The sequence below is a fragment of the Zootermopsis nevadensis genome, unplaced genomic scaffold, assembly GCF_977971745.1.
Source record: "Zootermopsis nevadensis isolate Lab colony 2312 unplaced genomic scaffold, Znev_1.0 Znev_ptg000024l, whole genome shotgun sequence".
Taxonomy (NCBI): Eukaryota; Metazoa; Arthropoda; class Insecta; order Blattodea; family Termopsidae; genus Zootermopsis; species Zootermopsis nevadensis.
In genome coordinates, this window is record NW_028259156.1 from 11,260,212 (window position 1) to 11,277,447 (window position 17,236).

Genomic DNA, 17,236 nt, shown 5'->3' on the forward strand with positions numbered 1-17,236 from the left:
CATGTTTCGCACCTACACAAAACAACAATAATTAGACGTAGCATGATTTCATAACTCTTGGTAAAGAAATTGTAACAAGTCACAGAACAACTTAACGTCTCGATGGCCACAAAACTGATGTCGCCACTGTTCTTATTGGATTCACAGATGATAAGCCCAAGGACATTTAACTGCACTCTTTCTGTACATACCTGCCCCAAATAAAAACGAACGTAAGTTACAGTGCAATAAATATATATAAAAACCCTAGAAAATATTACTTTTCCACACACACGACTCACCGAGGCCTAGGTGTAGGTGGAAAGCCAAGACTCCAGAAAAAGAGGGTATGAGGATGTGGACTAAATTCATTGATCTCAGGATCAGGTCCAGTGAATAACAATGTACTTTCTTAACAGAACAATTTACAAACTGTAAGTCCTCAATTATTATACACCTGTATAGACTGTGATATCAAAGTTCTGGCATTGGAAAGAATGCAGCAGTACATCTATAGTTAATTGAAAATGCTAATAGACCTGCATTGGTCAAAACTTAATCTGCTTCACAGGTTTCAATGAGGATTAATTACAAAATTTTTATCAGAAGTTAAAGAACTTCTTTAAATGTGTAAAGAGATGTACATTGCTTTCACCTCTGCTGCAAAAAATCATATATGTGGTTTTTGTGTTGATTGGCTGCACAAAGTATGATCATCTGTAACAATCCAACGACAGCAAAATCTTTTATGTTCAGATGGAAATAGAACCAGTCAGAGCCATTCCCTTGCAAGCATGCCTAAATATGAATTTGTAACAATAGAACTGACACAAAAGTAATACATACACACTTATGAAGGATTGTCATCTAGAAATGGCACTTGTAAAGATAATGGCTTCATAAAGAATGTATGTAAATGTCAAATGAGACATGACAACTGCAATCTCATTTAATGCCAGAAGATCCCATTCTACTAAATTGTCAAGTTACTCAAAAATACAGAAATGCATGTCTTTTGAGTCCACCATTGCATTCAACATCATACACAGCTATTTGTTCTGCGAATGTGACATAATTGTACAATATTGTGATCACAGCAATTATATATATGAAATATTGTTCCTTCTGGGAAAGCATTACGATATTCTTAGGACAACTGGATTTCAAATTCCAGACTCGGTATGCAAACTGCTTTATTTACAAAGTTTTTCAGAACAGAATACAATGCAAACAACTACCACCACTTTCTACTGTGTTTCAATGTGTAAATGTTGTTTCAAAAAGTGTTTACATTATTAAATTATTTAACCTGTATCAAGGTTTTAATCAACTCCTGACAAAACCTCATACACATGTGGTGGGTATATCTTACAGTTCCTAAACCTGTCCTCACAGAATGCTGTGAAACTACTCATATTACACAACCCCCATAGAATCCATTCTCCAAGAGGTACACCTACATTATCTAGTGCTTACATAGTATTTCAGTAAATGTTACATGTTATTAATTATGATTGCATTATGTTTCTGTCAGGCTTTTACTACTTAATTGGAAACATTTCATTTATAGAAAATCCTCAGGATAATGACATTTATTAAAAAATTAATCTTAAACTTCAGAAAATGGAAGTAACAGATGAACACCGAAGCCACATTATGAGATTTTATAAAGAAAAATAATACACAGATAACTGCATTTTTCTTATATTACTATTTTAAAAACTAAGCATTATATATTTTCCTGCCACACTATTTAATTTATAGTACATACCTTAAATATGACTTCATTCAATGTTTGAACTGGGAAATGCAGTAAAATGTCAATCTAAGTGTTTAATTATACAGGATAAGTCAAAAGTAGCTGCACAACTTTGGAGAACTGTAACCGTGTTACCTGCAGCCAAAATGTGCTGATATCAACAGATATCTGTAGAGTGTAACCTCAAGTTTTGTTTGTTGTAGTTCTTCACGTTGTCACTGACAGCGCTTATGAATTGTGGAAAACACAATTGAGACTTATAGTGGCGAGGAAAGAGCACGGTTACAGTTCTCCAAAGTTGTGCAGCTACTTTCGACTTACCCTGTATATTAATTTCTATTATATGCATCACTATTTATATCTAGAAACAAGCAACATACATAATGGATGACAGATTAGATATAATATTCACAGAAACTTCAAGTTTATGCTGAAAATAGTCACAGAATAACATACATGATCCCACAAACATGACAAGAATAATATCACTATCCACAGTTAAATGTTATCAGATTTTGATATCTGAACTATAATTTCTGTTTCTATAGACCTTATGCCTTCCAGTAAAGCAATGAGGAGAATTAACAAAAGGAATTCTATAAGCAAGTTATACTCTCTATTAAAATACATACACATAACATTATAAATTGTTACAATTTCATTAATGCAGTTCTCCAGCTTTCTATGCTTACCTGAACCCATTTCAAGAACTGCATTGTATAACATCACATATTTGCATTGGAACAAAATGTTGTATATGTATTTCTACATAAATCAAAATATTTTAAGTATGCACAGAATACTAGCTCTTCAGTTGAACTCCCGGCTTGGCAACAAGATTGGGGCTACCAATGTCCATGCATATAATGCCAGACACAGCCAGCTTGAAATAATCTTAACCCACATGGATGCTTCATTTGCATTCAGTGTTTCCAGTGTTGAGTTTGGCCTACAACAACAAAAGCAATGACTTACATCACATGAGCATGCATATACAGTGAAACCTCTATCCATTGTTCCCCGAACTATCGTTTTCCCTGATGCATCGTCCGTTTTGTTCGGTCCCGGATACATCCCATATAAAATAATGTTACATTTTCCCGCTTCTAACGTTCCTCGAAGTATCGTTTTATCGCATCAATCGTTCAAAAATCTTAGTCCTGGCCCACAATTTTCCCTCAATGATCGTTTCTGAGAAATTATAACGAAATTTACGCGATGTTTTTAGAATTTAAAATGCTGGGTTTTGAGATAAATTAATACCGAAAGAAGCAAAATGTTTTTGGAATACACAGCAGTGGTAACCTGTCGCCCAACCAGCACAGATTCTTTTGGAATGAGGGGTGATATTTGGAGTGAATGGCGGTGCTCATTGTCAGAAATTTTATGAGTTTAATTAGGGTGCACTCATATTTTGTTCCAGCGATGCCAGATGACATGTGCAGTGTGAATTTCTTCACAAATGCTTTTATTATAAGTACAAAGGAAAGGCGGGCGACACTTTTCATTTTTCTGGTTCATCTCATTTCCAGTGGTTCAGTGTCTTCTACAGCTACGTTTCGTCGAGTTCGGCAGTAATAGTATTTCCATTCTTCCTGTTATTGCGAGCCTGAAGCTGTGCTGAGCTTTGCCGAAGAACATGCAGCATTGGCAAAAGTGAAGTCGTTCTTTTATGCGCATAATATTAGTGAACGTGACGAGGAAAACATTTTGAACGTGGAAAGAGCTCTGTTTGGCCTAAAACGTAAAGTTTCGACAAACCAGTTGTGCATTAAAGACCTTTTTGGTAAAAAGAAGTAAGTTTGAAAGAGAAACATTTAGGTTTTTTTTAAACATTTTAATGCTTTCCAGCAACTATCGTTTTCCCTTATTCATCGTTTTTATTTCCCACCCCCGCCAAAAGTGATGCATTGAGGTTTCACTGTACAAGACAAGAATCATATATTTATGGTATTCTCTTGGGTTTGACCTAGAATAGGGGTTTTAATTCCCATTGTATGGGTCTGTCATACCCATTTTAACCATTTACAGAGTTTAATGGTAGTGGTATGCTATTGTATTGGCCATCAGTATCAGATGTAGTCATGGCAACAAAAGACTCTATTTATCGAAAACAATCTGTGAAAATTCTAAAATTTTGAACTGTGTGATGAAGATCAAACTAATTAAATGTATGTGATGTAGACCAAAATTACATACATCTATTAAAATTAAATAAATGTAAAAAATGTTACTTCTCGTCATTTGGCAAGAAACCTAGCATATCAAAGGCCTACAGACCTCAAATGTTCTATTTTCATTGAAGGAAGGAAGATTCAAAACTTGAAATTCTACAACTCAATGTATGAAAATAATCTGTGGGAATGTGTCCAGGCTAGGAAAAGAGCAAGCACAGTTAGATACTTACGAGTACCAATTGGTCAAAGTCATCATGACATAAAGAGTGGCTAGACCAAACATGACATGGAAGAAAGACCAGGAATATGCTACTGTATCCTCCTCATTGTCCCACACTTTGGTATTATCTGATGAGTGTCCACTCTCTCCTCCATCACCACCTGAACATATGAGTAATATCAGAGTTAGAGAGAGGTATGATACAAGCAACTAAGTAATTAACACACTGATATACCACAACTGAAAGGTTCAAAACCACTAATACCAAAACTCACCATATCTTATGCTGCATCCACTAAGACCCATCTATCATAATGCTATCCTCCTATCTCCTCCTTAGAAGTGGCCATTTGAAAGAGATTCACCACCAAATTCATGTCAATAACACTCCCAGCCCATTTCAGACATCTCTAAATTTTACAGTCCTATGAATACTAGGTGAACTGTATATCTTGTGAAGCTTCTCAATGTGTAATGTTATAAACTGCTAATTTTACCCCTCATATTATTCATGTCACAGCCACATTGTACCAATTCATTTATCATGAAAATAAGCCTATTACGACTTGAATACTTTTGAAAGAAGAGCCCTGTACACAATTTTTTAAGTAAATATTAACTGATACTAGGTGTTTGCCACCTCACATATTAATGTAGCAATCACTACTAATCTAAAAACCAATAAAACTATCAGACTTAGAGTAACTAGGAAAGAATAAATTTACTGAAACATGTCTCACATCACTCACTCACCCTAGCAATCTTTCTACATACAGAACAAAGGACAGAGTTTAATGTGAGAAAGCCAAGCCAATGCACTAAACTCAAAACATGCGGCTTGTAACCTGCAGGTCCAGCCATTAGCAACTGTGAACTGAAAATCACAATGAAAAGAATCATAATGGCATTCCTTCATATCATATCAAGGAAGAGAGAATAGTCTTAAAATGACTAATTCAAAGAACAGGATGTGAAGGAAACAGAAGATTTGTGCAACAATTATTAATGTACTACACTATGTTGGGGATTCATAAAAAATATTTTAAACCCACCCTATTCATTACAGTGCTTGTTTCTTACAATATTGACATGTGCCTATTATGAAATAAATGACTGTCTATGGAAGCATAATACATGTTGGTTGTGACATGCTGCAGAAAGAAGGGAACATGGAAGGAATACCATCACTGCAAAGCTGGAATTTCATCACTCTCTGACAACGCAAAGATACCGAGAAAGAAACAAATTGGAAACCTTAACAAGAATAAACTAAACAACCTTGGTATGTGCTATAAATTCTCTCAGTACTACTAACGCAGCATAAAACACAAAACACTTTTATAAACTGATGACTAATTTACTGAACAATGAATCATCACAAACAGGTATGCAGAGGATAGGATGTCTGAAAGATGACTCCTACCTTCATTACTGACCAACGACAGATTTCCTTGGCCGCGTACTGGAGAAAGAAACAAAAATTGATAGTTAGATAAGCCTGAAAGATGAAAAGCTACAGGAACAGGCAGGCTACAAGCTCACATGTGTTATGTAGGTTCTGAAACTGACCAAAAGTAATCAAGATGTTGGGAGAAAAGAACACAAAACAGAAGGCAATAAAAAGATAGTAAGAAAATTTGCAACTGTTTTCAATTAGAAGTTACTACTGACTGCAACACACATTTTGTAATTCTGCAATATATGCTGTTTACTATGATGATAAAATGTTTTTGAGACAGATAGCAGCTCAAAACAATAAAATAATATCAGTAATATGTGTTATACATACCAGCTCCATTATCCTTGACAAGAACATGCTCTGACATGGTGATTTTAGATGAACTAGATGCCGTACGCAATGAAGAATACAGAACACAACACATCCAGATGACAAGACCCACAATACTCTCACTGTCGAAAGTGCTCTCTGACTTCATCCCAGTGACACCCAGGAATCCATGATTGCATGGTTTATCTGAGGAACATCATACTCAAATAGAAACATTACTCTAACCACTAAAACAATTTCTTCAACTGATTCTCAGTATTTGAACTCTGGCCAGAGAATCACATTTTTACCTAGACATGCCTCTGTTAATATGGTACATACAAAGGGGATACATGTTGAGAGTAAGTAATATCCCAGCTTTCTATTGTTTCATCATACACAAATTTCATGAAAATGTATTCTTTTTTTCTTCTGTCTACATACTAGTAAGGTATGAACATAAGCTCAAGGTACAAATTGTTAAACGTAGTTTCATACATCCTTCTTGAGTGTAATTCTAGGACATGGTTAATTTTTGGGGGTACAAATTTACAAATTTTACTTATTTGTTTATGGTTTATTTAACAACGTAGTCAGTAGCTTAAACTATATAGTGTTCAATGAAAAGATGATCAGTGAAAAATAGATTGAAAAGGATACAGAGGGAAATGGCCATGGCCTTCTCTGAGGTACTATCTGCCTGGAGAGGCTGAGAAAACCTTGCTCAGGATAACCAGTCTCTGGGCTGGGATATAAACCCAGGACATCCTGAACAAGAAGCAGAAGTAAAAACTACTCAACCACAATGTTCAATGCTTAGGTGTCAAAACAGGGTGTTAACAGTATAAGATGGGCTTGATATGCAGCATGCATAACAATGCTCAGTAACTGAAAAATCTAAAGGAAAGAGAACACTTGGAAAATCCAGGCTAAGACAGAAGGATAATATTAAAACAGATCTTAAACAAATAGGGTGAGAGGCTGTGAAAAAATTCATCTGGGTCAGGATAGTGGCAGACTCTTGTGAACATGATAATAAATATTCAGATTCTATATAAGGCAGGTAATTTCTTGACTACATGAGCCATTACAACCTTCAACAAGGAGTCTGCTCCATGGAAACAAATTCAAGGACAAACAGTGAAGAAACAAATGAAATTAAGCACACTTACATGGCTGGCTGGAAACAGATGACCATGTGAGATACATGACATACAGAGTCACGACAGATGACTGCAATAAGCCTGAGCGCGGTTGCGTCTCTTGCACACTGGGCAGGATGGACAATACACTCACAATTACACATAAAATTAGGTTGAATGAGATGAAGAATTTGTTTAGTGCACAATCATCAGGCTGTAATACAAAAGGATCATAACAAAATCAAATTATATTCTTATTTCTTACTGATACAAACAGTCATCTTGGCCATTTCATAATAATCATCAAGACAAAATTAAACCTAATGTTCAATAAGAAACATAATGTAATAATCAGAACAATGTGGGAGAGGAAAAAAAAGAAGAAAAAAAAGAGAGAGAGGAAGATAGCATTGAATAGTAATCTAATCTAACTGATGTAAGCAACAATTACTTTAGACTGTATTTACTATGTCAAGTTCTGAATTTTCATAGGGATAATTTACTTAAATGAAATCATTTACATCTTTGCATTTGAGAGACACACGTTTTAATAGAATTCCAAAACTGTTAACTCTATAGTTTGACTGGCAGCCCCTATGATCAGGGAATAAATCTCTTATAATTGTGCAGCAGAGATGAAACATAAGATAAATGTTGCAATACTGGCTGCACATATATAATTCTATGATTGCTCAATTGTATATCTGAGCTAAGATTCATGTAAAACAGGTATTATATTGGGACCAATTCAACCAAAACTAACTACACCCATTCACTTCTGATGTAACATAATTGTAATTAAATATATTTGAAGGTTTCAGAGAAAGAAACACAATGTCTTCTTTAAGCATTCATACACTATTTATAAAAATGTGCTTTATGCGTGCTCACATATTCCATGTTCTCCAAATTATAGGAGAACTATATTGGTTAATGACATTAAAGACTAAAAAATTCCAAATTCTTTCAAGGTCTGTTCACCAAAAGTTAACAGATTTCCATATACTGCTGCAAAATGCCTTACCAGAGTGAAGAAGACAAACAGCAACACTATACCAGTAATGGCTAGTGCATAGTTTAGTAATGTGAAAATAAGCAATGCTGCATACCTGTAACACAAAAAAACAAAGAAATAGAGATAAAGTAAAGAAATGAGTATGGTACATATCAAATATTAAGTCACATACTAATTTGTCAATAAATTAATTATGGGTAAAATGAAATAATTCTTAATATTAAGACTAATAGATGAAGTTACAACTGAACACACTGCTATAAACTTCTTGGGAATCAGTATGTGAAGAACAAACCTCCTGTGAGCTAAGACTGATACAGGATCAGATCTGATCATAAAAATAAAACTGACATCCTATAAAAAATTGTATTTGTCAAGAGCATTTAATTTTAATCATTCATAAGGGCATTTTAAACTTAGTCCACAATATTGTGCTGTATTAAGTAATAACACATAGTATAAAATCAGCCGTAAATACAGTCTTACCAAGTTTTAGATTCTGTTTCCTCATAGTTACCAACCCAGCTCTCGGCCCAGGAGTGTGCAAAATCAATGATGAGAATTAGCTGAATGATGATAAACAGGAAACCACCAATCATGCCAAAATACATCCAAGTTGTTCCAAATGAACCCTCAGGGATAAAGAATGCACCAACCATTCCACCAATCACCAGTAGGTACTTAATAGCCCAAAAACTGCAATATGGAATTATTAATTTGCCAATAAGGAACAACATACAAGTTTCATGGAACAAGATCAAATTCATATTCAAATTTACATCAAACTTCCTATAAGATTAACTATAAAATATAAAAAACTATAACCTAGAACTGTGTGAGATTTGAGGTTCTGGTCTTCTGGGTTGTGACACTGTCTAGCCTCTTAGGTAAATAAGAAAATGCCATGTTCAGCTATTAAGATGGAGTGAGGACATTTCTCCATAGTGTATGTATTTACCTGTGAATCTACATGGTGTCATAACCCAGAAGAACAGTGATATAAAAAAACTGTGTTTTTAATTCAATACTGAATAGACCACAATTTTTAATATTATGGGTAACTATGCAGACCAAAGATGTTGAGTACAAACCCATTCTGAATGCCAGCACGAGGATCCTTTGATGTCTTGACACCAATCATAATGAGTGCCATGAGAAAGAAGAAAGCAGAAAGGGCGAAGCATAGACGATACACTGCCAGATATCCCACAGCAGATTCACATTGCCATGTTGGGTAAAGATTCTTAAAGGACAATGCACTTGAATCATTTGAGCTACAAAATGGTACCTAAAAAAGAAATTCATTAACTTACACAACTTTAGTTATAGCCAATCAGGACAATGGCATACACTAACACCTCATTTTATGAAATGGAAAAATTCCCTGGGGGTTATTTATGAGAACATTCATAAGTGAAAATGAATTTCCTTGAAATCAGAGACAATAATTATGCACAGAAGTTTCCAACAGTACACATTATATAAATAACAGTGAAGATACTAACTTCATAGTATGTGCATGCAGACACACACACTGAAAACTGAGTCATGTGGGAGGCAAGATATATTGATATAAACTCATACAATGCCAGTAACTAACTGCGTGAAAGGTGAGAAGAATGGTTAGCAGGGCTGGGAACAACACATGACATGGAATATATTCTCACTCATAATTCGTATGAAAAAAGTGTTAATTTTACAAATAAATGAACATAAAATTATTTCAAATAAATGTACATAAACTGAAAAATCAGCATAGCCCACTAACAAAAGCAATTACCAAATTTGTTCTACATATACCAAAATGTTATAGCTCAATAATGGAGCAAAGAGGTTGTACTTGAAAGGCATATAATCTAGGAAGGAGCCCTCACTGTTATCAGCATAACTTACTTTCTTTAAAGCATCTTGGAGACCTGGAGACAAAGTAATGCATGCTGCAATAGTACCCAGTAGCAACATCACAGCATACATTATGCGTGTTGATGTTGAATTACGACATGACGGGCATGCTGAGCAGCACAGACTACAAGCAGCACTCCCACAGCAACATGCCAGCTGTAATAAAAACAATTATGCTAAAGTTAATTCAAGTCTCACACAATATTTTACTGTTATCCATCTGAATTAAATTATCCTAAAAATAAACATGGAGGTTAAAATGATGTGCAAAATATCGTCCTTTTATTATTGTTGTTGTTATGTTTTTTGTATTGTTATATTTATTGTTAGTGCTTGGCTGTTATTGGCCTCTTTTAGCTGTTGCCAAGCACTCTAATAAATGAATAAGTAAAGTTTGTCCCGCTACGTGCCATACAGGCGCTTGGGGTGAGTGGAAGTATAGCTCCTCTTTTTCTTGACCTCAGCACTAGATGGGGGTGAGTGGTCAGCATCACAAACTGGCCGGCTTTACCGCAGGGAAAGGACCCCGGTACCCATTGTAGAGGAGGCTGGGTGAGCCCCAGACCCGGTCTGGAAGCAGAGGCTAGAGGAAAAATCCTCTGCCCCCGTCGGGGATCGAACCCCGGTCATCCAGCCCGTAGCTAGTCACTATACTGACTGAGTTATCCTGGCTCACTCTAATAAATGAATACATAAATAAATAAATAAATATCTATGTTATGATATTATGTTTTATGTCTATATTATGTTAAGGTGTATAATAAGTGCCTTGTTTTTAAACATATTGATGGCAGTTTCACCATGCATTTCCTATTCTAAATGTGAAGTGAGGCCTATTTTCACGTTCTTGTTCAATAAAACACAAAATGTTCATGATAGTTTTCTTTTGAATACTTCAACAAACTCTATTGGAAATTTGTCATAAATGTAAAATGTAAATTTAAGTGTGGTGGAAATATGAAATAGTGTGGGATAATTAGTCACATTGCTAGTGTTATCATAAAACTGAACAATGACATGGTAAAATTTAAAAAAGTTCATGCACATCACTTAATGAAAAAATTGACAGTGGAAACACGGTTCCGGAGAATCTGACGTAAATATGTACCAAGTAAGGGATTCCTATTTATTATTATTGTTCATCACGTTAAGCATTTAGCACTCGCCTCATCAGCCACTGTGATATTCTAAAACGTTTTTAACATCACAATAGTATCTACCCTACGACGCCCTTCTTCTACAAGCGATTCACAGCTCAGCTCTTTCCGCAATAAAGAAGGCAGATTGTTGACGGCAGTAATGAAACACAACAATGCCGAATAAACAGATGACATAACTATTAGTTTCTTAGGTAAAGGAGTAAAGCATTGTTATGCATGCAGGAGTTCATATAAAAGCTGACCATTGTCAGTCCATATTTACACATTGTTGGTATGAATCTTAGACATTTTCCTAACGCTGTTTTACCAAATGACCCTTCCGTATAGACATATTTATGTAAAAATAAATATTTAACAATATTCATTGCATACAGTGAAAGAAAAGTGGTATATAGGTTTCCACAGTAATTTGAATATAGATGGCTGCCTTTCACTACAAACAGAAAAGTGGAAGTTTGTTTCTGAACATGGATACATGTCATTCCTGATACAAATATTACAAACTAAAAGAATTAGGATGGTTTCATCTTGTCTGAAAACACAGCAAGATGTCATTCAATGTAACATGAAACACTATACCAGTATTTGCTTAACATTATACCTGGTCACTCCATAAAATAAAGGATGCATTTGTGAAAGATCAAGATATGCGTAATGAATTCTTCTTGGGCTACCAGCTGTGTAAAAACGGTTAATGGCTGGTAGCCTGAGAAAAATTCATTATATTTAGTCACTGCGAAAGCTTCAAATCATATGTCAAGATATGCATTTTCCATGTTAAGGTACAGTTCAGTTGGGAGTTCATCAGGTAACTTTCTATAGATCTGATGTTCTCAAATTCAATTCTGAAACACCATGATAACTAGTCTTAATGTGTTTTTATTAAAAGAAACCTGTGCCACTGTGAATTCATATACATGTGGGTTAATAGGGTCTGAAATAAAATCTATACAATTTACAAATTATGTTGGTTCTTCCTTCAAGTTGCAGGGTTCTCATAACCTCACTCTTAGCATATGTCAAAAGTAGGTCCAGGAACTAAACTTTACATCGATTAAAATACCAAATAATGCTGTTTGCAAGTACTCCTACCACTATTATCATAATTAGCTAACGAGGTTCCAACTAAACGTACTCCACCAACTTTGACATGACTTTAATGAGATAAACTTCTAGGCCATGGAAATGGGTACAGAACGATTGTATTGCATTTTAAAGAAACGAAACATTGTACATGCGCTTACGTTCAGACTTGTTAGAAGCCAATAACCAATGCAAATTTTCGCAGTTTCATGGGTAACCCATTAAAACTACCTTACTGAAAGTGTAATACGTATATCAATATTCTTATAATTATTTCAGAGAGAATTACCTGCGCAGCAGAACAAAGACCTAAAGCAGCTCCCATTTTAAAATTTCACCGGAGACTGGACAATCCTAATCTTCAATATTTTAAAAGTCTACACTGTCAAATATGTCACAAAAGAAACTTTCCGTTTAGCTCTAGTTCCTAACGCAATACACAACTTCCATAACAGGCAACATACACCAACAAATTGGTAACAATCACGGTTTACTAATAATATACAAAATCGACAATCGATGTCTGCGCGATATAAATCGAGGTTCGATGTCGATAACTAGACTATTTCCCTGTCCATTCTACCAACGTTACCCCACCAAATTTGAAATGAAGCATAAATTGAAAATTACAAATCATAAATTTATTCCATCAACTGTACATAAAAACATGCAAATTAATTTCTTCCTCATTATCACGTTACTATTTAATCATTGTAGAAGCCCTTAAACCCTTCTCGAAGGTATCACCACCTTGTCGAAGGCAATCTGCCGGGTGAGGAGGCTTGCGTGCTCAAATGACCCTTAGGGCTATGCCGGCCTGAGCTTCGGCTCATGGTAGGGTCACCCAAGCCGGACAGGTCTAAGGAGATGCGCTAGACTAAGAGTGATACCCTGGTCCTCCAGGTTGGGGGTTGGGTGTAGGGCTAACAACCTTTCACCTTTAAAAAAAAAATATGTGTTACGAAAAAATCAACCAAGCCTCGGATCAGGACGGACTCTTTGGCACGACCACGGCAATTGAAAAAGGACATGAGATTTGGTACCTGGAACATTAGGAGCCTCTATAGGGCTGGGGCACTGAAATCAGTGTGTAGGGAATTAGGGAATTATAAGTTAGACTTAGTGGCAGTGCAGGAAGTGCGATGGGAGGGGGAGGGCACGATCCCAGTGGACAATTTTACATTTTTCTATGGAAAGGGGAATGACAATCATCAGCTAGGGACGGGTTTTTTTGTTCATAGCAGAATTAGGGCAGCAGTTAAGAGAGTAGAATTTGTTAGTGACAGGTTGTCTTACGTAATTTTGGAAGGACGTTGGTGCGACATCATTGTCCTTAATGTTCATGCCCCAACTGAAGACAAAAGCGATGATATCAAGGATAGCTTTTATGAAGAATTGGAATCAGTATTTGATACATTTGGCAAGTATCACATGAAAATTCTGCTAGGAGATTTCAATGCAAAAATTGGGAGGGAGGATGTCTTCAAACCCACAATAGGCAGCGAGAGTCTCCATGCACTTAGTAATGATAATGGCGTCAGAGCAGTGACCTTCGCTACGTCAAAAGATTTAATTGTAAAAAGTACAAAATTTCCACACCGTGATGTTCATAAATACACTTGGACTTCCCCAGATGGCAGAACACACAATCAAATAGATCATGTTTTAGTAGATAAGAGAAGGCAGACAAATGTAATTGATGTGAGATCATTCAGAGGAGCAGATTGCGACACTGATCATTATCTGGTGGTAGCAAAAGTGAGGGAGCGGCTTTCAGTAAGTAGACGAACTAAACAAAATTTTGACACAGAAAGATTTGATTTGAAAAAATTAAGTGAGGGAGAGGCAAAGGAACAATATCAAGTTGAAATTTCGAATAGGTTTCAAATTTTAGAGACAAATGAGGATAATGAAAGTGTGGACATCAACAGGGAGTGGGAAAATGTCAGAAACTGCATCAAAATTTCAGCAAAAGAGAAACTAGGATACTACAGGAGAAAGCAAAATAAACCGTGGTTTGATGAAGAATGTTCAAAATTAATAGATCGAAGGAAGCAAACAAAATTTCAATGGTTGCAGAACCCAAACAAAACAAATGCGGATAATCTATGTAACGTGAGACGTGAGGCTAGTAGAACCTTTAGGACTAAGAAAAGGGAATACCTGAAGGGCAAAATTGCTGAACTTGAGACAAATAATAAGGAAAAAAACATCAGAGACCTGTACAGAGGCATTAATAACTTTAAGAAAGGATATCAACCCCAGACTAATTTGGTAAAGGATGATAGTGGCAATTTGCTTGCAGATCCAATAAAAATTGTGAATAGGTGGAAAAATTTCTTTAGCGAGCTCTTAAATGTTCATAATACTGGTGATATTAGACAGATTAAAATGCATACAGCTGAACTGTTGGTGCCAGAACCTAGCTTAGATGAAGTGGAACTAGCCATTGGGAAGTTGAAAAGTTATAAATCTCCAGGAATTGATCAGATTCCGGCCGAATTAATTAAAGCAGGTGGCAAAGGGTTGCATATGAGGATCCATAAGCTTATTCAGTTAATTTGGGATAAGGAAGAGATGCCACATCAATGGAAGGAATCCATAATTATTCCTATTTATAAGAAGGGGGACAAGACTGAGTGTGGTAATTACCGAGGAATATCGCTGCTATCAACCTCATACAAAATTCTATCCAACATTCTTTTGGCAAGATTAACCCCATATGCGAATGAAACTATTGGGGATCATCAGTGTGGGTTCAGACGAAACAGATCAACGATTGATCAGATCTTTTGCATTCGTCAGATACTAGAGAAAAAATGGGAGTTCGGTGGGACTGTACATCAGTTATTTATAGATTTCAAAAAAGCCTATGACTCTGTGAAGAGAGAAGTGCTATATAATATTCTTATTGAATTTGGTATACCAAAGAAGCTAGTGGGTCTAATAAAAATGTGCTTAAATGAAACCTGCAGCAAAATTCGAGTAGGTAAATATGTATCTGAGACATTCCTCATCAAGAACGGTCTAAAACAAGGAGATGCTTTGTCTCCCTTGCTCTTTAACTTTGCGCTAGAATACGCCATCAGGAAGGTCCAAGGTAGGCAGGAGGGTTTGCAATTGAACGGGACACATCAGCTATTGGCATATGCTGATGATGTTAATTTATTGGGGGACGATATAAATACAATAAAGAGGAACGCAGAAGTTTTACTAGAGGCTGGTAGACAAGTGGGGCTGGAAGTAAATTCAGAAAAAACTAAGTACATGTTAGTATCTCGTCATCAGAAGACAGGCGGGCAAAATTATCTTAGGGTAGCTAATAAATCCTTTGAAAGGGTTACAAAGTTCAAATATTTGGGAACAACAATAACAAATCAAAATGATACTTGTGAGGAAGTTAGGAGGAGACTAAATTCCGGAAATGCTTGCTACTTCTCAGTCCAAAATATTTTGTCTTCCCGTCTGATTTCTAAGAACCTGAAAATTAAAGTATACAAAACAATAATCTTGCCTGTTGTTTTGTATGGGTGCGAAACATGGTCTCTCACTCAGAGGGAGGAACACAGATTGCAGGTGTTTGAGAATCGGGTGTTGAGGAGGATATTTGGGCCTAGGAGGGAAGACGATGGGGCGTGGAGAAAACTGCACAATGACGAGCTTAAAAATCTGTACTGCTCCCCCAGTATTGTGAGGGTGATTAAGTCGAGAAGGGTGAGATGGGCGGGACATGTAGCGCGCATGGATGGGACAAGAGGTGTGCACCGGGTACTGGTTGGGAAACCTGAAGGGAAGAGACCGCTGGGGAGACCTAGACGTAGATGGGAGGATAATCTCAGGCGGGATCTATGGGAGATAGGAGTTGAAGGAAACTGGATTTTGTTGGCCCAGGACAGGGTCCGGTGGAGGGCTTTGGTTAATTCGGTGATGAACCTTCGGGTTCGGTAAGCCATCTAGTTAGTTAGTTAGAAGCCCTTAAACTAAATAAAGCAAAGAGATGGACAAATGCCATGGTAAACTTACAACACAATAGAAAAACATGTATGCTGAAGGGTGCACACAGAACTGCTGGAATGTAGCAACTTTCCTTAGTAAAATAACAAATATTTTTTTAAATAATACTAAACTTATGACATGCAGTACCTCACATAAACAGTGCACTCCATCACCACTATGCTGTGCAAAGCCTGCCATGGGCATGGGGTTCAGAGACACTAATACTTTTATTTCCGCATGTCCCAATGTGATTATTTTTGTTTGCTTGAGTGTATAAGTCACTTTGGGGAAACAAATTCAAATCTGAATATGCCATCACTGCATAATTACACTCTGCCTACAACCACAGCTGCAATTCATCTGTATCACTGATGGGAGAAGTATGTTCACTTTAGCAGTGATCACAACAAGAAAAGGGAAAGTATGAGGTAACATGTCACTTATATTAATTTTTTATGTCCATACTTAAGTACTGACAACACACACGAGATTTCTAAAATGATCGTCATAGGCATGAATATTCTACATTAAGGAAAAAAGAATAACATTTAAAAAAATTACCTCCTACTTAAAAGTCATTTATATAGTAGTTACCAATACACTCTTGGTGAAAGTGTAAGATTCTGATTTTAATAAAATAATGTATAAATGGTAAAGTTGTCCCTCGTGCTTAGTTAAGCACCATACCATGTAAACATATGGACAAGAGGTATATCCCCATACATTCCTAATTTTGACACTAGATGGAGATTAACATCTAAAAATATGGGTTCAATGAAGTTTTAATTTTGTTGAATAGAGGTTCTATTGTGTTTATTTTATTTATGAAGAGTTTAAATGAAGTTTTAATTTTATTATACAGAGATTCTACTGTGTTTATTTTATTTATAAAAAGATGTCATTAATAAAAATAATTAACAACAGTACCATCCAGTCTGTTACGTTTTGCCTGTTGTATTTCCAAAGCCTAATCTGGCAAGAACACAACGTACTTGAAAGTAAACATCTTATTCTGACCAGAAGTGTTCTTTAAAA

At 36.0% G+C, this 17,236-nt stretch overlaps 1 protein-coding gene and 2 long non-coding RNA genes across 7 annotated transcripts; 2 read left to right on the plus strand and 1 right to left on the minus strand.

Moving 5' to 3' along the window:
• The first annotated feature begins 55 nt into the window (after positions 1 to 55).
• Positions 56 to 12,500, plus strand: LOC110831994 (uncharacterized). Of its 4 annotated transcripts, none has more exons than XR_002543773.2 (3): positions 56 to 212; positions 5,293 to 5,417; positions 5,521 to 5,908. It is a non-coding gene; the product is annotated as an uncharacterized LOC110831994 (long non-coding RNA). The 4 variants fall into 4 exon arrangements; XR_015536986.1 differs by lacking the exons at positions 56 to 212; positions 5,521 to 5,908 and adding exons at positions 219 to 413; positions 10,427 to 12,500; XR_015536987.1 differs by lacking the exon at positions 56 to 212 and adding an exon at positions 219 to 413.
• On the minus strand, positions 1,156 to 12,637 carry Serinc (serine incorporator TMS1). Of its 2 annotated transcripts, XM_022068589.2 has the most exons (10): positions 12,495 to 12,637; positions 9,954 to 10,118; positions 9,152 to 9,348; positions 8,547 to 8,756; positions 8,070 to 8,154; positions 7,076 to 7,259; positions 5,925 to 6,110; positions 5,559 to 5,597; positions 4,146 to 4,296; positions 1,156 to 2,687 (listed from the first exon to the last, which is right to left on the minus strand). In XM_022068589.2, exons 1-10 carry the CDS (start codon positions 12,528 to 12,530, stop codon positions 2,549 to 2,551), a joined length of 1,392 nt encoding a protein of 463 aa, XP_021924281.1. In that variant the 5' UTR covers positions 12,531 to 12,637; the 3' UTR covers positions 1,156 to 2,548. The 2 variants fall into 2 exon arrangements, with proteins under 2 accessions (XP_021924281.1, XP_021924282.1); XM_022068590.2 differs by lacking the exon at positions 5,559 to 5,597.
• An 87-nt stretch (positions 12,638 to 12,724) lies between these two features.
• On the plus strand, positions 12,725 to 17,127 carry LOC147872809 (uncharacterized). Its single transcript, XR_015536990.1, has 2 exons — positions 12,725 to 12,918; positions 16,171 to 17,127. It is a non-coding gene; the product is annotated as an uncharacterized LOC147872809 (long non-coding RNA).
• Positions 17,128 to 17,236: the final 109 nt, after the last annotated feature.

Coding starts and splice junctions, on each gene's coding strand:
- Serinc (XM_022068589.2), bottom strand. CDS start 12,530: ATGGGAGCTGCTTTAGGTCTTTGTTCTGCTGCGCAG. Junction 6,111..7,075: donor ATCTGTTTCCAGCCAGCCAT/GTAAGTGTGCTT, acceptor GATGTTCCTCAG/ATAAACCATGCAATCATGGA. Junction 4,297..5,558: donor GTCGTTGGTCAGTAATGAAG/GTAGGAGTCATC, acceptor TCATATGTTCAG/GTGGTGATGGAGGAGAGAGT.